Source organism: Anarhichas minor, unplaced genomic scaffold, assembly GCF_050575085.1.
Source record: "Anarhichas minor isolate MPS153535 unplaced genomic scaffold, ASM5057508v1 ptg000014l, whole genome shotgun sequence".
Taxonomy (NCBI): Eukaryota; Metazoa; Chordata; class Actinopteri; order Perciformes; family Anarhichadidae; genus Anarhichas; species Anarhichas minor.
The window spans coordinates 884903-906758 of record NW_027466460.1 but is presented as its reverse complement, the minus strand read 5'-3'; the positions used below and the strand labels follow the sequence as shown (position 1 = coordinate 906758).

Here is a 21856-nt window from a genome sequence, read left to right as displayed (position 1 = left end):
AGGGCACTCTGACAGTTCCCTCTGGAGCGGGCAGCATGGGGATGGAAGGCTGGATCACCAGTGACTAATGAGACTGTTAATCCCCCTCAAAAAAAACAGGCCCCTCCTAAGGGTCTGGGAGCTGTTTTTTTATTTGAAGGGATCAATGGGCCAGCCCCTCCTTCAAGGGTCTGGAGGCGACCCAAAGCTGGAACAATCAGTCAAACAAAAAAAGAGAAAAAACACAACAACAATACACAAATTGCCTTTTAAAAACAAAGAATGAATGAAATAAATAACATTTATTGTCAATAACCACAACACCCGGTTGACCCAGCCTGACTGATCCCGCTGACCCATTGTGTTGTTCGGTTCATGTCTTGTCTCTTTTCTTGCAATAAAAAAAATAATAAAGACTGGTTGTTGGTTCTTGTTACTGGAAAATAAACCTGAAGGAATTATCAACAATCACATTGTTATAAAAAACAATTCACTTCCCTACATTTTTGGAGTGTAGGAAACCATGGAAGGATTTCTTGATTTGATAAAATTGTATTCTTTGACAATTACCCAAAACCAATTAATTTATTGTCGCTCACATTTAGTGGTAATACCTAAATTGCTTCATTATAATAATCATTGCATTCAAAAGCAGAATTCATTTAGTGAAAGATGCTGGTAGTCAGACCATAATAGTTTTCTTCATATACTAATTATGAAAAAAAACAACTTAAAGTCACGCCTTAAACTGAAGATATCCGACGTCTTTGAAATGATCCTGTTGCCAGCTCTCAGTCTGCTCAGCTAATGTTAGCTTATGATTTCCAGAGAAAACAAGCTGCTTTTTTATTGAAGTGTTCTTCTTAAAATGATCACTTTACTTTTGTTCTCTAACTTTAGCTGTTGGTCAGTACTGGGCTGGATTCAATCTTAATAGCCTTTTGTGTCTAAAGTTAAGTGCATAATGAATAGCCTGGTGAGAGTTGTACATGGCAGAGGTTTCTATCTCTCAAAATCTATTCCTTTGTGAAGGATGAGAAACTTACACATGTGGTACCTGTGTTTTCATCATGTGCTCACTGTACTACACACCATTTTAAGGTTTGCCTTGTTTGAGAGGTCCTCTTTGTTGTTGTCTTTCAGTGTATTTCGCTCAGAAGAGTCACGCAGTTTAATGGTGTCAAGGTGTTCTCTCTAGTCTAGTATGCTTTCTTTATCTGTCAGTATTTGCAATTATTGATCTTGTCAGAGTTCCTTATTCACTTAGAGTGAATACAGACGTACATCAACTAATGTACACTTTTTTTATTAAATGAAATGGGTTATCTCTTACCTGCCTCACACCTTGTTTTTAACGCTTCATTTTTTTAAATCTAATAATGTCCCAACAATGTAAATCAAATTTGACTGAGTGTAAATGAAATAGCTTTATATCAAGAAAATGATATTGGATTTTACATGTTTTTTTCTGTTTTTGACACAAACATTATTTAAATCAATATCAGTACAGAAAGCTGAAGCTATAGATAATTAAAGAACCAGGATGATAGAAAAGCCCAAATAGGTAGTGTGAAGAGAGAGAGAGAGCAGAAAATTGAAACAGGGACTTCCCTGAGCCTCCATCATCTACAGGGAGATAAAAAAAAAAATCACTCTCACACACAGCCTCCCACACACACACGCACACTGTGCTGAGAGCTAGCAAGGGGCTTTAAACAGCTTCACACTATAGAGACAAAGGGACTGTAACTTGCCACAATGGAGGAAAACATGGATGAATCACAAAGCCAGAAAGGTAAGGCAGAAGACTAATTTGTTCATCTCATTTGTCTTTAATCAGCTGTGCCTTTTGTTCTGCTCATCCGTTCCTCTCGGTATCATGGGATTCCTTTGTGTGTGCAGTGGGCAGAGAGACAGAAGACAGCATACATGTCCTGCAGTAACAAAAAACAAGCAGAGATCTTTGTCTGTACATTTATTTGCCAAAATAGCCTGTTTTCCTAGAAGTGGGACGATAGGCTTTGAATTCTTAATCATACCATCTATATGTCTGCTCCTGATAATATCACAGATTATATAACCCTTTTTTGTTGTGCGTTTTTTTTTTTTTATGAAGGGATGCATAAATAAGCAGGTTGTTTGGGTTGAGAGTGAGAGGAGACGGCAGACACCGGAGGGTTGGTGTTGTTTTGGAGCCTGTGCTGACAGATGGACGGACAGATGGATGGATGGACGGATGGATGGATGGATGGATGGCTGGGTAGATGGATGGAGGAGTAGGTGGGAGTGGCAAGGGGGGGGGGGGAGGAGAGGGGTAGAAGAGTGTGGGGCAAAACCTTCCAAAAAAACAGCCAAGTGGTTCAGTGATTGATGCCTGCATTGGGGTTTTCTTTGTTAGCCTTCATTGTTGATGCTCCACGCTTGTCTGAACGCCTTTCCCTCTCCTTTTTCCCTCGCTCTCCCTTTTTTTCTGCCGTCTGTGTCACTCCCTACCCTGTCCCTCCATTTTCTTCACATCTCTCCAACACTAGCCCTCTCCCTTTCTGTATTTTTTTTCTTCAGTCATTCTCATTCACTATATTTCTACATTCAGTCGGTCTCTCTGCCTTTTCAGGGCTCTGTCTCTTGTTTTCTCTGTCCATCTTTTTCTGTCTCTAACCCTCTATTTTGACTCCTTCATGTTCACCATCTCACTGTGTCACTTCCCTCCCTCTCTTTCTCCACCCATTTTTTTTTGCCAATTTCTAATCTCACACAATGAAACATATAAGTAATCTCTTGCCGTATGTTTTTTTTCTTTGCCAAATAGCATATTCATATTTCTTATTGCATTGTATTGTTGCTCTCAACATTAAAAATGGGCGTGTCCATTTCCTTAATTTACCTTCAGTCTGAAATCGGTCATATTGTTGCTGCTTAAACTGATTCAGAAATGTAATCGAGGATGGATCTGTTTAATCAAAAATAAACAATTATTTGAATTTGTCACACTATTCACGTTTATTAACACTGTATCCATGGTAACACGGCTATTGGAATTGTATTCCGTTGTGTGATAGGCGGATTTGTGTATTTTTCTCTGGAAGGAACCTGTTTTAGCCAATCAGAAAGCCAGAGAGGGAGGCATGATGTTTCCAGCAAATGTGATTTTTTTATTACAGATACTTTTTCTTTTTTTTCTGTTCTTCCTATCTATTAGTTCCCATCCCACATCTGCGTCATTCTGTCCATCGTCATTGCTTTCTTTTTACACCCCCCCCCCCCCCTTATCTTCTCATTTTAATGAATGGGATGCGCACATCTGACAAAATACAGGTGTGTTTCCATGTGTGATGAACTGTGGTAGGTTAGACGACGAGGAGACATGGGGGAGTATGTGAATCTAGGCAGAGACAGCGAGTGATGCCGAGCGGCTGGTAGAGACATGAAGAGAGACTACAGCACCATATGTCGTACACGGGCCTAATTTTAAACTGATGAATTACCTTGAATTTAGTATTTAATATCAATGTGATGAGATTGAATGTGATTTTCACATTTCTAATGCGGGGATGCACCGTTTTTTATCCAGAGAATGTGTGGAATTGGATCTATGTCAGGGATCTGGTTCGGGTCTTAAATCAGTTCCACACAAGGCCTAACCCTTAATCTTGTGTCACAAATGGTCATCAGTTCTCTGCCCCCGTGATCGTTAACGTTTTAGGATAACTGTTTGTTTCTTTTCTTATGTTGCTGAACTTGGCTGAACACATGACTGACAAAGATGTGCTGCTGGCTAATATGATTAATAACAACAAATCATTTGTGCAAAGTGCAGAATTCTAAAGTCTGATTAGTCTTCTGATTATTATACAGCATATCCATACGCCTTGCCTAAGTCGTATCATTTATTGTAGAAGTCAAACGGAAAACTGGCAGGAGTCATGCAACTGAAAGTGGACTTTGTGTATTCGCCTCGTATCCATTTCATTATTGTGACCACTAATAGAAAGGAACTTAATGGACAGAGGAATAAGTCAATACAAATTGACTTGCAGGCCCACAGAGGGTGTGAGGGGTGAGGAGCATGGGAGAGAGAAAGAAGCAGAGGAGGAAGCCGTGGCAATAGTGCGCTCTGCTGTATCTCTCTGAAGATAATTTCATGACCTTTTATTGACATAAGCAATACAAAACTAGCTAATCAAAAGGTTCAATCTGCTCCCTGTGAGTGTATGGCATTTACACACTATGAGCAGCTGGCTAACTGGTCTGTATTATGACCAATAGCGGGTGGAAGAGGTTAACACAAACCTTGATAGCAGATCCGCCATCAGATCTTCATCATCAAGGCTCAAGGACCAAATATATGTAGGCGAGGAGTTGTGGTTGACCCTGTTGCTGGGTATGGTTGTTTTTTAGATGTTTGCATTGTTTTTTTTAAATGCACAGAGAGAGAGAAACCTACACTATATACTCAATCAACCACAAAGGTGTGGTTTTGTGACACTCTGAGTAGCTGTGACACATTATGAGCTTGCGGTATACTGTATCTATACTTGTATTTGAATGGAGGGTTTCATCAGAGAATCCTATGTCATTGTCTCAGAGGCTGCTGTCATAGTGTCTCGGCAGCGCTTCCAGTTCGTCGATGGAGCTGCTCAGAAACATTATTCTGTGGATGAAAACATCACTTTAGTCTATCTCTCTGCCATTTGGCTTAAGGAGGGATTGGTTCCAATTCTCCAAAAACTATTTTAGTGGGGATTTTCCTTTTAACAGGAAAAATATCTTGCAAATTAATTGTCATTTAAATAGCTTTCTGTATTTTATTTATGTTGTGTGAAATGGTGTTTCAGACTGTTCTGAATATTTGTGTTTTATGACAATGAAACTGGAAAAAAGTCAATACAGAATGTCCCCTTTAAGGCATTTATTTATTTAGGTGTATTTATAGGTTTGTATGTGCACAGTCTACTCAGGTTAGATTGCAAAAGGATTTTTTTGGAAAACGGATACAGTTAAATACATTAAATACAACAACAAATATTGCACACTTTATATTTCTGTTCACCATTTGTCAGGCTGTCGTCAGGCTGATGTTTTCTGTTGTGAGTCAATTTAAAAAATGTCTTGGTGGAATATATTTATATTTATGAAATCAGAGTTTTGAGAGTTGAAATACAAGAAACCACGAAACTGAAAATGTAACTTGAAAAAAAGGATTTAGGAGAGAGCTGTGGGAGGCACATAGAGGCACACCTTAATACTCCTCAATGCATTCGATTTTTTGTTGTTGTCTTAACTTCACCTACAAGGGAAACACATAGTCCATCTAGAATGTTCAAGTTGTTGTTTTTATAATTACCCAATCATGATTACATGTCGCTTTGGCAGGTAGACATGAGCAGTACATGCCCATTCCATTTGTGTGCCCATTGACAGTATCAGCTGATTAATGCTGTAATGCCTCCTGTTGACGGCCTGCTTGAGAATCTGTCTGTCTGTCTGAAACGCATCCATCACTGAAATGCGATTGGTCTCGCGAGTCACCGGGGCTTCCCCCTCCTACTGTCTCTTGTACAGCTGCTCTGTATCCTCTTTATGTTAAAGCAGTCATGAAAAAGAGGATGGTGCTGGAGCGGGGCTGCCTTCCTGCAAAAATCACAGCTGATATTGTCATTAACAGAAAATAGAACTACGTCATCCTACATTTTTGCAAGGACACAGTGGGGAACTGGTGAATCCTGAGGATGCTTGCTTGCTCGGCTATTGACTTGCTCTTCTCCTGTAGTGATTTAAGCTGAACAATTTCTTGGTGATGAACCACTTATTCATCCAGTCAGCACTGTGTCTGCACTGATCTCCAGCTACTGTGAATACAGGTGGAAAGCATCCGGCACAACAAATTATATCCAAATTATATCCAAATAATCTATTGTAATGTTTAGTGCATTTAAAAATCGAACAATCTTGGCATGTCAAACAGGAATAGGATTTGAGATTCACATTTTTTTTATCCGACTCCTGGTGAAATATATCTCGCCAAATTATCGACTGGTTCCTTGCTTGCTTTAACAACTCAGGCTCTATGAGTGAGTGATGGATGAAGAGGCAAGGAGGGATTTGTTTGGAATCACAGGAGTCAATGCCAGCAGAGTCTACAGTTAACTGTGTGTGTGTGTGTGTGTGAGTCACACACAGAACATTTCCACAATCCACACAAAAGGACCTTCTCTAAATCTTCAGATTTGAACCAAACAGTATTCTCTGATTTGTTTTAATAATCATATATTTACATTTTTCTGGGTTATACTCCATTGTGCTCAACTGCATCTCACTCGAAAGCCTGCAGTGGGGATGAACTTGTCATTTTCTGTTAGAACAGGCCTTTGACTGTTGAGTCCATCTTCATGCCACTGTATGTGTGTCTCTGATGTATGCGCTTGTGTGTGTAAGTGTGTGTGTGTGTGTGTGAGAGAGAGAGAGAGAGAGAGAGAGACCTCAGTAATCCTCTCTCAGAGCTAAGACACAGTGATGCAGACAGACAGACAGACAGACATACACACACACACATACAGCAGTGCGTTAGACAATCAGGCTAGACAGCATCGGCCAAATTGCTTGCCAAATGAGCACCAAGTCTCAATGTGAAAGTATGAAAGCGTGTTTGAGTGGGAAAAGCTAGAAAACAACTGTGTGCGTGAACCACTCCCAGATAACACACAATGATCGGAAACGTCTTATGTCAAACGATTTAGTCAAATAGATGGTTCTATATGGGAAAGACCATTGGATGATCAAAATCAAAAGGATGGATTTGTAAATATGTGAATATGAATTAAGTCCTGGTGGTGGTGGTACTAGATTAAATGAGGAATGATCCTCTGGAAATAATGACAATTCATGCGCAGGATCAATGTGTTGGATGGACAGACAAATAGACCGACGGACATTACCATCATTTGGCCAAGACGTTGGTTTTCCATAAATCATATTTCCAGTTCAAGTTGATTGTCATCCGCACAGAAACCACCAGGAACGTATACAATGACATTACCGATGTGTAATATATAAAAGATTTCATTGATGTCTAATATGATTGAATGAAAAAAGTAATAAATAATGAATAATACAATGTTGCTGTAAACACCAACCTGTGTAAAGGAGAAAGGGATATCATGAATACATTTTAAAATGATTTTAAAATGATTCAAATAAAACAGGAAATAGAAAATGGGGATGACCGACTCCCTTATCAATGTTGCAGATACATTACGGTATTTTTGAATAATAGGATGGCAAATAGATTCTTGTTGTAATAGCACATCTGAAACTATTTCCCTCTTCCTAAACAAAGAAAGCATCCACACATAGATGCAGTACATGGCTGCTTTTTTTGTTTAGCCTCTTCCACTTTTTAGCAGGTCACAGCGTCTGTCCTGTGTTGTGAAGCCCAAATACGGAAATATGGCGAGGATTATAACATGACAGAAATTCAGGACACACACACACACACGCACACAGACAGTGTCAGAAACAGAACTCATATACATGCAGATATGAAAATATTTATACGCAAGACACAAACACATTGCATGAAACCCTCTCTCTCAAAAAACAACATTCACACATGCCCGTAAAAACACATTAATATCACAATATCATCATTTCCCTCTCTATGCCTGCCCATCTGCCTCAGAGTTGTTGCTATGATGTGACCTGGATCTGATTCTTTATGAATGGCTTTTATGGCATTACAAACATGAAATGATTCAGGTGTGTGTAAAACAAACCATTATTAGAATGTGGCACGTGCACATTTTGGAAATTCTGAATCTAAAAATGGCACAAAATGGTACCTTCCTGCTGGACATAGCAGACATTTTTGTTCCTCCGTAACCGGCTCATATTTTGTAGAGAGGCACATTGAAATTGTACATTGATTGTTTCCACAAACTAAGACTATTGTGAAGCTGAAGGCTGACTTTGTGTTTATGTAAATGTGTTTTTGTGCGTTCATTGCTGTGTGTGTGTGTGTGTGTGAAAATGTGCATTAGTGTGACTGTAACGCTCGCAGATCCACACTGTTGCCATGACAATGCTACAGGCAAAGTGGGTCAGCAGGCTCCTGCCACACCCCTGTTGGCATGGCAACAAGGCTGGTCCATTAAACCTGAGCAGCACGATGACTCACACACACACACACACACACGCACACACACACAAACACACACACATACACACACACACAACAGGGAGAGGGGGGTAGGAAAGCGTTGTTTGTGTGATTGTCTTTCTGTAGGATTGCTGCTCTGTCTACATGCAGGCTTCAGTGAGTCCGCATAGCTACATGTGGGCTTATTTTAAAGACGGAGTGTGTGTTCAAGCTGATATGGATTTTTAAAGTCCAGAATGGAGACTTTTAAAGAAAGCAGTAGACGTTGCAGCTGGTTGTGATTGGCAGAAACACCTGTCAAACAAGCAAAGCTAGCCCCAAAACATACACCTCTTTTAATGGCCATTATGTCTTCTTAATCAAAATGGAATCTCAAAATCACCCCCAATACATACACCACACAGCCTGAACTCACAAAAATATGTGAAATGACCACCACAGCTAATTACGCGGTGGTGGTACGGAAAAAAAATGCCAATGGAAGGTAAACAAGGATTCCTTTGTGGACACACACATATTAAATGCATCCCTGTGAACATGCAATGATCAGAGCTAGTGACGTAGTATAAACAGTGAGAAAGACTACTTATGGTGGGTGGGAGGGGGAGGTGTGTGGGTCAAATAAAGACAGGGCTTTCAACCAGAAGATGTGTTCACGTCCCAAAGTGTTGTTGAGTTATTGTGAAGTTACGTTCGTGACATGTTTTACTGTACTTAGTTTACGTACTTATTTTAAGCACAGCCATGATGTTTTTCCAAATCCTAACTGTTTTGTTGTATAAATATAACATGAGTTATATTGCCTAAACCTAATGTTAAGCAATTTTAACACCACCACCCAGTATTGCGCTGTTAGGAGGTTGTGGTCATTTCACATGTTTTTGTGAGATCACCTCGACATTAGAAGAAACTTCTCTAAATCAATAGATCAAGAATCCTTGTGGAAAACCATTGATAGATGTATTTCTAGCTGTAAAAGATTTTAAATAGTTTTCATTACACTTAAGATCATTTTTTGATTCAGCATCTAGCAGCACTGAGCGGATCTGCGTCTTAAAAGACGTCCACAGTGATTGTACCAGTCAGATGTGGTGGTTGTCACTTGATTAAACCCAACCCCAACCCTGCCCTCACCATGTAGTCTAATTATCTCCTTTACATGCACATGCAAGGCAGGTCAGTTGGTGAAATACAACAATCCGCATTGAATCTAATTATTTGTTACAGACCTATTGCAGTTAAGCTGGACACATCGTGTTAATGTGTGATTAAGTTACATAGTAAAATAGTCTTACTGTGCCTCCTGCAAGATGGTATTTACCTGCCCTCCTAACACAAAGTGCTTTATCTTGTTTTATCGTGTATATATTTATTTAATGTCTTGTTTTAAATCGTCTTGTCTTAATGTTTTTATACACTTTCTAACTGTTGCTGCTGTACTGACTGATGAGTCGCCAACTTAATTTCGTTGTATGTTTTTACAATGACAATAAACATCCTTATCCTTATCCTTATTACAGTATCCATGGTTTCAAGAAAAACACATTGTAATAAAGATGGATATGTGGGTTGTTGATGTATTTGTGGACTGGGAACCTCTGCCCTGTACTGTGGCCTTTACCCCTCACTATTCTAAAAGAGGACAGATTAGCCTTTATCTGGTTGCAACTGCAGCAAATCACAGTTGGAAAGGCAGCCACACAAGTGAAAATGTCTGCTTAAATCCAGTTGTTGGTGCATCATTCAAGGCCACTGCACAATTATACAATGTTGCAGACGGAGAAGTGTATTTGATCACGTCAAGATATGCCAAACACAGCAGGATGGCATAGAAAAGACAAAGAGTGATCACACGTAAATCTTCATCAACACTGACTAAGGCTACATCCACACTAATACGTTTTCGTTTGAAAACGGGGTTTTAAAAGAAAAAATGATCTCCGTCCACACAGGCGTTTTAGCGTCGTTTGCGAAATGATTTCTGTCCATGCTAGCAAGCCTGAAAAGGAATATCACATGACTGTTTGCGTACACTGGGCATGCGAGTGCCGGTGAAGTGGATGGAATTTGTTTGAAATTATTTCAATAACTTCAACAGTAACATCACATTACATAAATTATCTGGTTGCTCTGGTTTAATCAGATTTTTTAATGGATGGAAAATGGTGCTCTAACCGCCTGTTTGCCTAACTTCTCTAATAAGTGCCCGACAAGTGTAATTTAAAGAGCTTAGGGAGGCTCATGGATGTACTGTATGTACTGGACACAGAGTAGAAAGTGATATTGATTGTCTCAGCTGACTCTGGGTAAGATGGCACCAAAACGTTGAAGTGTTGCAGCTGCCACAGTTGATGTATGTCTTTGCATTGTGTCAGCAGTAACTAAGTATGTATGTATACAAGCTTTGTGTGTTAATTACTATTACTGTATAGAGGAGATAAAGGCTCTAGGCTAAAGCCAGATAATTATAGACATAAACTGATCATCAATAAATTCTAAATTTATGAATACACTTCAGAATGCGGTTAGGACATGTTTTATAATAATTTTGTCTCCATTGTCAATGGAGCTAAATCTTTAAGAGTAAAATTCATTGGGAGGGGGGTGGTGCTTGTGTCATTGATTTGCATTACTTTCTCTACTTTGTTGGAAAGATCTGCTTTGATGTTGGTTGGTTTAATTTGTTCATTTTTAAGCTGTGTAACTCTCTCTGTTAATCCTTAATATCTTGTACTTACCTTATATCTTCATTACCATTGTGTGCACTAACTATCAGCTTTCCGAATCATCTTATTAGTATATATTGACATTCTGTCGATTGATATTCAGTTGCTGTTCAACTTTTATTTAATTGATTTCATCATACTGTATGTTAAGATGCTGCCAACCTTACAATTCTGTCTTTTTGTGAATGTCAAGGCTGCAAGGAGTGCTGTGAGCGATGTGTGGGAAGTCTGCCCTGGGCCTCTCTCATTGCTACCATTCTCCTCTACATGGGTGTGGCCTTGTTCTGTGGGTGTGGCCACGAGGCTTTGAGCGGCACCGTCACCATCCTTCAGAACTACTTTGAAGTCATCAGAGCCCCGGGAGAAACACTGGATGTGTTTACCATGTAAGTAACTTATTTTAGTAACCCTTTATTTCTCTGGAGGATTAAAGGACCTTACCTGTGGGTTTTCATGTTTTAGCATGATGACTTGATGATGATTTGCAAATTACATAGCATTCCACTCATGCCAAACATATCTCATCACAGTCTATAGAGTGTTTTTATTTCTCATAATTGTTATAAATGAAAATAAATAGTCACACAACTGTGAATGTAAGTTATCTAATCATACATGTTTTCCACTCAATATAAGAGGAAAAGTGCAGGTAGTCCCACCCACTGCCTAAACCAACACCCCAACCCAGATCCGGACTCATCTTCCATCTTTAATTATCATCTCTGACTTATATTATGCCTACAAATAACATTTCAAGATGCAGTGTAGCATGAAATAAACATATACATACTTATTAATCACCGGCACTGTGTGTGTGTGTGTGTTCTCTCCACAGTATCGACATCCTGAAGTACATCATCTACGGCCTGGCAGCTGGATTCTTTGTGTTTGGAGTGCTGTTGCTGGTTGAGGGCTTTTTCACCACCGGAGCTATTAGGGATCTCTATGGGGAGTTCAAGATCACTGCCTGCGGACGCTGCCTGACTGCATTCGTAAGAGATCTTTGTAACCAGTAGATTTTATTTGATACAGTGGCATTTTAAATTCTATTGTTACACTTTCGGATAGAGCGCTTTGTAGCAAGATGTTTTTGGGTAGTTTGCAGTAACTGATCATTACTAATGGATAAGGATATGTATTCAAGTTCAAGGCTAGAAAAAAAACTACATTTTATCCTATTTTTCCTATTTCCTATTTTTTCCTATGTTTCCTTTGGTCAATAATTACCATGAAAAGACCAAAACCAACAGTGAATTGTGAATCGTACTGACAAGTATTGCGGGTGAATCAAAGCCCTGGTAAATCTTCTTCCTCTGTGAGCCATAGAGCTCCATTGTTGTTAAAAACACATCAGTGTGCCACATTGTTGCACTGGGTGACATGTTACATCATTACCATGAACACAACCAAAGGAGTTTACTTTGACAATTCCATGTAAAGCCTCCTGCTGCCACAAATACTCACTGGAGCACCAAATGTGGACTAAACTGAAAATAGTCCCCAACAAATGCACTGTCTCCTATTTGTTTGATTAAAAACTACAACATGTTCAGGTTAAATCGGAGAAGTTATGCCCTTATAATGAATTGTCATTCATAAAAAGGCAATATCTTGTGATGTACCCACATGTAGGTGATAGTTATATGCTGTAAATATGATATTTCAATAATGGGATAGGATAATAAATTGCAGTCACTAAGTTGATTAAACTGGATTCTTAATTCAGTGCATATCATGAGTTTCCTCTGCCAACAAGTTAAGTTGCAGTTTACATCCATTTCTGCAGATCAATACTTGAAATAAGTTTTTTGAAGTCACAGTGATTTTGACCTTTGACAAACAAAATTTTTTAAAATGTTCATTTAAAAAACACGAGTCATTTTTCACTGTTTTAGTATGTTCAAAAAGCACATCACTGATGCAAAACACATCGTATTTGTCACTCATTATATCTTTTTTCTGTGTTTGCAGTTGATGTTGTTGGCCTACCTGTTCTTCCTAGTATGGCTTGGAGTGACAGCATTCACCAGCCTGCCGGTCTTCATGTACTTCAACGTTTGGTCCATGTGTCAGAACACCAGCTTGGTGGAGGGAGCCAACCTCTGCCTGGATCTGCGTCAGTTTGGTGTGTGCCACTCACTTCAGTTCAAAAGCATGGAGAGGACAGAGAAAAGCATCTATCTCTCTTGGCTTTTTGAGTTCAAGCTTAATAATTACCTGTTTTTGAGCATAATACTGTGCTGTTCTTGCCTGAGAAGTACTGGTGTCCATACAAATCTTTGTTGGATGATATCATTCAGATCACAACTACAAGTCATACATTTTGAAAGAAGCAATTATATTTCCTCCCTTTTGGGTTTATTAAAGTGAAAATGGTTTTCTTATCCACAAAAGTTGTTTCGAGTGCTAGTTAAATACAGGTTCTCATAATCCTGGACACCAAATTTCCCCTGCAGTGAATGATTACTGCCCTCCCACTTAGTGCAGGCAACTTACTTACTTACTACACACTATGTAAAAAGGTCTGTGTGTAACAAAATTGCCACAAAAGCGCCACAATGAAGCCCAGATCTTTCCCCTACTCAAAACTAATTAAACTGAACTAACCTGAACTTTATTAGTCATCACAATGGAAATGATGTAGTGCAAAGTTGGCACAACTTCCTTTGTCCACCACGTGGCACTAGATGAGGCACGAGAAGCATTCATTACGTTGCTGTATCTGAAGTGTAAGCCATATAATATATAAATTGTATAAGAATGAGATGAAGTTTGTCACATAACGCAGATGTCTGTCTGCAATTAACTGGTGGGTAAGTCAATATTGGTATCTTGCTGTCCTCATTCCTGTGCTGTTATGAAGCATGTGAAGTTTGGGCCAGATTCAAGGTAGAACAGTCGAGTTACAACAGCTTGATGTTTAATGGTAAATCATGTAAAATGGCTGCAGACAGGAATAAACTGTTTTTGTGGCATTAGGTATTGGTCCTGATGGATCGCAGCCTCCTGCCAGAGGGAAGGGACTTAAACAGTGTGTGTCCACTCTTTCTTGACCGCCTCAGAGACCTGGAGGCAAACAAGTCGTGGAGGGATGGGAGATTCCAGCCAATCACCCTCTCAGCAGAGCGAATGATAGACTGCAGTCTGCCCTTGTCCTTGGCAGTGGCTGCAGTGTACCAGATGGTGATGGAGGAGGTGAGGATGGATTCAATGATGGCAGTGTAGAAGTGCACCATCATTGTCTTTGGCAGGTTGAATTTCTTCAGCTGCCTTAGGAAGTACATTCTCTGCTGAGCCTTCTTGGTGATGGAACTGATGTTCAGCTCCCACTTGAGGTACTGGGCAAAGATGGAGCCCAGGAAGCAGAAGGACTCCACAGGGAGTCACACAGGGTCATAGGTGCAGGTGGGGTTGCATTCTTGCGGAAATCCACAACCATTTCCACTGTCTTTAGACTGCTCAAAGTTGTTTAGTCCGCACCAGTTCACCAGATGTTTAATCTCCCACTTGTAGGCGGATTCATCACCACCAGAGATGAGTCTAATGAGGGTGGTGTCATCCGCAAACTTCAGGTGCTGATGTTCCAAGATTTAGAGACGTGTTTCCCCAGCTTCACATGCTGTTTCCTGTCAGACAGGAAGTCTGTGATCCACTTGTAGGTGGAGCCGGGCATGTGCAGCTGGGAGTGCTTGACCTGCAGCAGAGACAGGATTATGGTGTTGAACACAGAGCTGAAGTCCACAAACAGGAACCTGGAGTCCAGGTGCTGGAGGATGAAGTGAACGGCATATTGACTGCTTCGTCTACAGACCTGTTGGCTTTGTAGGCAAACTGCAGGGGGTCCAGTAGTGGGTCGGTGAGGGTTTAGAGGCGAGACATGACAAGACACTCAAAATACTTCTTAACCAGAGGTCAGGGTAACTGGCCTGTGGTCATTAAGTCTTGTGATCCTTGGTTTTTTGAGGAAGCATCATCTTGAAGAAGGGGGGTACGTGGTATGTCTCCAATGAGGTGTTGAAAATATCTGTAAACACGGGAGACAGCTGATCAGCACAGTGTTTCAGGGTGGAGGGAGAGACAGAGTCTGGGACAGCTGCTTTGCGGGGGTTCTGACTTTTAAACAGTCTGTTAGTGTCTCTCCAGAATAGAAAGAGTCGTCATTGTGGTGGGGGATAGGGGGCTCTGGGATGTATGGATGTGAGGAGCAGGCCCCTGCTGAGCTGGGGGAAGGGGACCTGGTGGTCTATAGCTGGTGGATGGGGTCATGGGCGATGGGGTCAGGACTGTCCCACTGTCTTTTAAAGCAACAGTAAAACTTGTTCAGGTCGTTTGCCAGGCAGAGGTCATTCATGGAGTGGGGGGCTTTAGGCTTGTAGTTGATGATCTGTCTGAGACCTCTCCAGACAGAAGCAGAGTCACTTGCTGAGAGCTGGTGTTGCAGTTTCTCAGAGTACTGTTGTTAAGCATCTCTGACCGCCTTGCTAAACCTGTATTTTGACTCTTTAAACCTGTCCTTGTCCCCGCTCCTAAATGCCTGTTCTTTTTGCAACCTTAGCTATCTGAGTTTAGCTGTGAACCAGGCTTTGTCGTTGTTGTAATGCACCCTGGTTCTTGTTGGAACACAGCTGTCTTCACAGAAGCTGATGTATGACGTCACAGCCTCTGTGTACTCATCCAGACTGTTGGTAGCAGTCCTGAAAACATCCCAGTCTGTACAGCCTAAACATGCCCAAAGATCCTCCATAGCTTCACTGGTCCACTGCTTTGATTTCCTCACGACTGTATGCAGGAATCAGATGGACCATAACGTGGCCAGAGTGTTCGAGTGCAGCGTGAGGGATGGCGTGATAGGCCCAGCTTATTGTGGTGTAACAGTGATCGAATTGTTCTCCTCTTTGGTTGAGCATTTGATAACCTGTCTGTATTTGGGGAGTTTATGACTGAGGTTACCTTTGTTAAAGTCGCCAAGGACAATAACTTAAGAGTCCGGGTTGGTCCGCTCCACACACAGTATCTGTGCCTCCTACATGTTGGTCCGCGGTGGAATGTAAACACCACCCAGTATGAATGAAGCAAACTCACGGGGGGAGTAGAAGGGTTTGCAGTTTATGATAAAAGATTCCAGATCAGGAGAACAGTGCTGCAGAATCACTGTCGCGTCGTTACACAAGCCATTGTTGGTATAAAAATACATTCCTCCGCTGTTCACCCTGGACAGGTCGCCAGACTATTGCAGGGCTGACACAAAGAGACAGACATCCATTCACGCTCACATTCAAACCTACGGGCAATTTCAGAGTCAGCAATCAACCTAAGCTTTATATCTTTGTGGGAGGAAGCCGGATAACCTGGAGAGAACCCACGCTGGCACGGGAAGAACATGCAAACTCCACACCGACGCCCCTTTTGCAGTTCATTGCTCAATATCATCAAAGCGCAATGAGATATCAACATGCTTTCAACAACTTTTGATAAGCTTTGTCCAGTAATGATCCGCAGCAAATTTAAGTAAAAAAGCAATCAGACTGAGCAATTTGTATTGACCAGATTGGAATTCGGCAAATTTACTCTAAATTCAAAATGGCTGACTTTCTGTTGGGTTTAGAGCAGTGTACATGTGATACATCTGCCTACTAAATTTTATACATCTAGGTCAAGGTGAGGGCTGTTTCATTGAAAATTTGTAGGGGCGCTATCGATAGTTTCGTTCATTTATAAGCATCACTAGCCCCTCAAAAACAACTTTGTGTGAATGGCACAAAATTGCAGCACGCCACAGCAACATAGTTCGATCAAAAGTCACAAATTGATCATTTTCATCATGAAATTGTTAAGATAGTACTGAACGAATTTGGTGTTGATGTGATGGAATCTGTAGTTTGTTGAAGTACAACCTCTGTAAAAACAGTAAATGGGCAAAATGCCTTAAAATTGCCCAAATTAGCCCTCTTGGATTCGATTAGAATGAAACTTGCACGGTATGTTTCAGGTCCTTATGTGGATATGTCTTGCAAATTTTGCTCCTTTTGAAGTTTATTGGTGAAAATCTTCAAAACGCAATAAGATATCAAAAAATCAGATCAGATCTAGGCTTCAGGAAGAGTAGAATATAATTGAATAAAAAAACTTGTTTTAAAAAAAATTCTAAATGGCAGAAAATCTAGGACTTGAATGGTCCAATAGGCTTGTTTGTAGAGGACACGAAGCCGGACAGGTGTGCCACATTTCATGTCAATCGGACATGCAGTGTGAGGGGCGTAGACCTTCAAAGTTTGACTTTTGTAGGGGGCGCAATTGAGACATTTTATATTATTTTACATGATGCAGTCACAGCTCTGGCCACCATCTTGTTCTCCAGAGCGCCCACCAGAAGACACACACCAAGAGGCATTTTGTAGAGTATCTTGCAGCACTGTCCTCTACTGTCCAAAGTTTTTAACTGCAAATTGGCCTCCTGTCAGGAAACTAATAAATGTATTTGATAAACATTTCTCATGGATAATAATTACAACATTTCACAAGAATAAAATTGCTGGTTCATGAAGGTTTGGATTCAACACTGTGATCATTTTCAGGTCACTTTGAGTGCATTCCCACCAGCAGCACACTGTGGTCACACTGTACAGTTCCAGTGACTAACAGTGCAGTACCAGTGAATCATAAATGTCAGTCCATGTTATTAATTAAATTCAGATACTTGTTCAGAGCAGCAGGAAAATTATATCCAAAGGTTCTTCAGTATATTCATCAGCATTCTTGCAAAACAACAATGGGTGAAAAAGATGGTCAGAGTAATGAAGAATATGTGTTTCTAATATTTCTGTTCATCAGGAGTGGTGACCATCTCTGAGGAGAGGAAGGTGTGTACTGGTTCTGAGAAGTTCTTCAAGATGTGTGAATCCAATGAGGTAAGAAGAAATAGAGAGACGTTTAAAGAAATTTGAAGTGATACAGATAGCAAATATGATTTGTGACCTGTTTCAAAACAAAAAGCAGAGAAATTTAAACTCAACCAAAAATGGCTTGTGTTGTGTGTTACAGCTGGACTTAACCTTCCATCTATTCGTGTGCACACTGGCAGGAGCAGGAGCTGCTGTCATCGCCATGGTGAGGACCATTATTCTCATATCTGATTGGCTATGGGCCTTGAGAACTAATTGCCACTGATTGGTATGACCTCCAATCCGTGGGTCAAATTACAATAGGAAAAAAATGCTCACAAAGCTCACTGAAACAGCTCTTGTGCTCTATACTCGAATATGTTTTTAAAATTTTTTTTAAATGTTCTGTCTTTTGATTTGCAGTTGTTCCCGACCACCGATAGTTTAGCCCTGCCCCTTTCATAACCCATAAACCATTTGTCCTAGACATTTGTGGAAGACATCAAGTTGTTGTAACTTGGCCATACCTTGTCTAATCTGCTCCAAATATCTAATGCTCAATCATATTCTCTCCCTTAAGTCATCTATAAGACCCTTTTGAATTATAGTCATAGCGCCACCTACTGGCAACAGGAAGTTACAGGTTGTGTACTTTTACATCCTCCTAGCAGATCAGTCACATCCCTCTCAAATTTTTTCAGAAAAGCCTTTAGACCTTGATAGTGCTTCGTTGCAAAGATTGTAAGTAATTGTTGAATGGTGGTGGCTTGGCGGCTTGGGGAATTTTGAACCTTCGCCATGAACAAATAAACTGTAAAACGTTACTCGAATCCACACGGTCAGATATTTTCCAAATTTCAGCTGTTTGATAAGACTCCAGGCCTGAATACATTTATAGGCCAATTTTGAATCATAGTCATAGCGCCACCGAATGATAACTTGATGTACAATGATTCACCATTGTACATCAAGCTGTTGTTACTCGACTGTACTTGGTCAACTCTGCCCCAAACCGGACATGCTGGATAAGAATCATGCCTTGAGGACTACTACTTTGAAACACAGGAAACAACAGGCAGCCATTTGGCTATTCCCTGGCCCCCCGCACCTTCTGCAGAAATGTGGACAAGGCACTGCAGCCGCTAAGCAACCCTGGCATTAGGATTTATTTCTATCTCGACAACCTCATCATCATGGTCAAGTCCAGAGAAAAGTCCCCATGTTTTATAACGGCCCAATTCTTCCAAACTTCCTAACCAAGTTGGGGTTTGCCATCCACTGGGAGAAGAGCAGCCCTCTACCACACTAACAGCTGGAGTATTTAGGGGTTGTACTTTATGCATTTAGGCTGGGGCCCATTCCGTAGGAACTAAAGGGCATTTTTGCGCTTATTTGATAGTTGACAGTGTAAAGAGACAAGGTCACCAGTTGGAATCAAACCAGGGACGTGTTTGCCTTAAAGATGCAGTGTGTAAGATCTGGCCACATGCTCCAAGCAAATAGGGGAAAAGCATTTCACCTCTACTACTGGGTCCACACAATCTAAATTCACAGTCATCAGGTACTTTAAAAAAATCAACTACTAACTAACAACAGAGCAAGAATACACACAATTTGAGGATGGTCTGATGGTCGCCGTATCTGCAGCAAGCTAATATTAGCTGATGATACCTAAGTGTACTCGGGCCTGCTGCCTTGGCTCTTGAGTTGGCCAAACGTGACCAGATCTCTGCCTCAAGTCTACAACTCTAACACAAATGCTTGTTGATACCATGAGGGATTATTTTTAGCTGCAGGGTGAGCGAATGCTAAAATGGAGTTATTTTTGTCCAGAAGTGGGCTGAGCAGCATTAGTGTGCAGCTTAAAGATGGGTTTATGGGACAGTGATTTCTCCCCCTCTTTCTTTCCCTCTCATTTATCTACCTTTTATACAGCCCAATTGATCTCACTCCTAACCAAGTTGGGGTTTGCCATCTACTGGGAGAAGAGCGACCTTCTCTTTTATCTACCACCCCCATCAGGGCACCCTAAAGATTGTGTGTTGTTGATGCAATTCAATGCACATGTGAAAATATGCACCTGGTGGTGGGATGGCAACAGGAAGATCTAAAAAGACAAAAACAAAGTATTCAATGTAATAAAATTGTTGCTTTTTTGTGAAGTTTGATTGACATTTCATAGTCTCTTGTTGATTGGCAAGTGACGCCAATCCACCGGACTTTTGTATCATTTCTTTTCGTACAAAACAGCTAAGTTTCTTTTTGTATAAAAGCAAAAAAAGTACTGTGACCATAGACAGTATATAGTATATATAGTACATAAGATATACCATTGGTATGTAGTATGAATTTTGCACGTTATTGCTGTTTAGTGGTAAGAGTGATGCAATACATTTGAAAGAGATTTGCGGACATTTTCTCCAAAATAATAAAAATTGTACTACATGCACCTGGTAGAATTATCATTGTGTCCACACACCTAGTATCTATTGTCTAAGCTGACTTTGTCCAAACTTTATCTGTATCTCATTTGTGTACCATTTGGACTAAAGGTGTCAGTATATGCAAAACAAACTAGAGGTTTGTTTTCTGGTTTACTTCATATGTACTTGAATCAACCATGGCTTTTCCTCTCCTCCTTCAGGTCCATTTCCTGATGGCTCTAGCTGCTAACTGGGGCTATCTGAAGGACGCTAGCCGGATCCAGAAGTATGAGGACATCAAATCGAAGGAGGAGCAGGAGCTGCATGACATCCACTCCACACGCTCCAAAGAACGTCTCAATGCCTACACATAAACACACCCTTACGAGAGAAACAACACACACACACACACAAGCTGATATACACACAGAAACACACAAGGCCTAACAAAAGCCTAAGGATAGCAGAAACATACAGTACACACATGAAAGAAAGAACGACAACACAAACATACATTCAAAGACACAAATTAGGACATTATTAGGCAGAATTAATTTGATAACGTAAAAATAATGAAAACACACAAAAACCATGCAGTAGATCATTGGCTCAGGTGATCTGTGCTAACACTTTAGCATCCGCTCTGTTGTTTTGCCTCATACTTATATTAACCCTGACTTTGACTTTTGAGTGAAGTCTTTACCATTACCTTAAAAAGTGAAAACAAGCACAGAACAAACCCTCATCAGAGGAAGTGGTGCTGGTGATGGCAGATTGCATACTGCTAAAAGTTACCGATCAGAAGCTCCATAATCACGTGATCGCACAATTCAAATTGTTCCAAAAAGGAAACCTGGCAACATTGACTTTAAAGAGTTCATGATACTTCGCTCTGAAGTCATAAAGGCCAAAGTTTACCAGCGCTGGCCTCTGCCTTTTTGGGCCCTAAGCTTGCCTTCATCTTCAATTCCCCAAAGTAGCTTTGCAGTGTGTGAATGGGCAGAACAATCAACTGGAAAACTACTCAAGAATTTGTTAAACAAAACAAGTACAGTGTGTGTATAATATAGCACAAGAAACATACAAGATATTGCAGAAAGAAACAATGATGACCAGAAGAACCCAAAGATTTTTTTAATTTTAATTCACTTATTTGTGGTCTTAAACATCTAATTAGTTTGGGCCACCTTTGCCTTTTTCTTTTAAAAACAAATGCAAATATTATGCTAAAAGGTTGATCTTTTCTTGGTGTCAACCTCGGTCATCATAGCTTGCTGCAGAACTGCTATGAGTTGTTAGCATGGCACACTAAAGTCAACAATCTACAGCAGACACAAGGTGGAGTTAAGTGTCTATGAGCTCACCCCGTAATGTGGGGGCCGTTCAAAAGGGCGATGTCACTGTGTCTCCCCAACAGCATCAAAATGTGCAGTAGAGACATACAGAATTCATCCACACAGACACTCACGCACACACACACATACCGTAGATGTGGCTGAATGGTCGGTGTTGTGCAGGCAGTGTTGTATGTTGTTGTCATGCTGTGTCGTGTCGTTTCGCCACATTATGATGACTGGTATTACAGAGAAATATGGTCCCCAAGGAAATGTGTACCTCCCAGGTACAAATGGGTAGCTTTGATACGTTTTCCTTTCCTCCCCTTCTCCTTTTGACTCATTTTCCCTGCAACCC

At 40.6% G+C, this 21856-nt stretch overlaps 1 protein-coding gene across 1 annotated transcript; it reads left to right on the top strand.

The window, feature by feature from the left end:
- The first annotated feature begins 1737 nt into the window (after positions 1 to 1737).
- LOC142950070 (neuronal membrane glycoprotein M6-a-like) lies at positions 1738 to 20649 on the top strand. Its single transcript, XM_076091974.1, has 7 exons — positions 1738 to 1774; positions 11054 to 11246; positions 11696 to 11852; positions 12832 to 12985; positions 17692 to 17768; positions 17902 to 17967; positions 20386 to 20649. The coding sequence occupies exons 1-7, from the start codon at positions 1738 to 1740 to the stop codon at positions 20536 to 20538; spliced, it is 837 nt and encodes a 278-aa protein (XP_075948089.1). The 3' UTR covers positions 20539 to 20649.
- The last annotated feature ends 1207 nt before the right edge of the window (positions 20650 to 21856 follow it).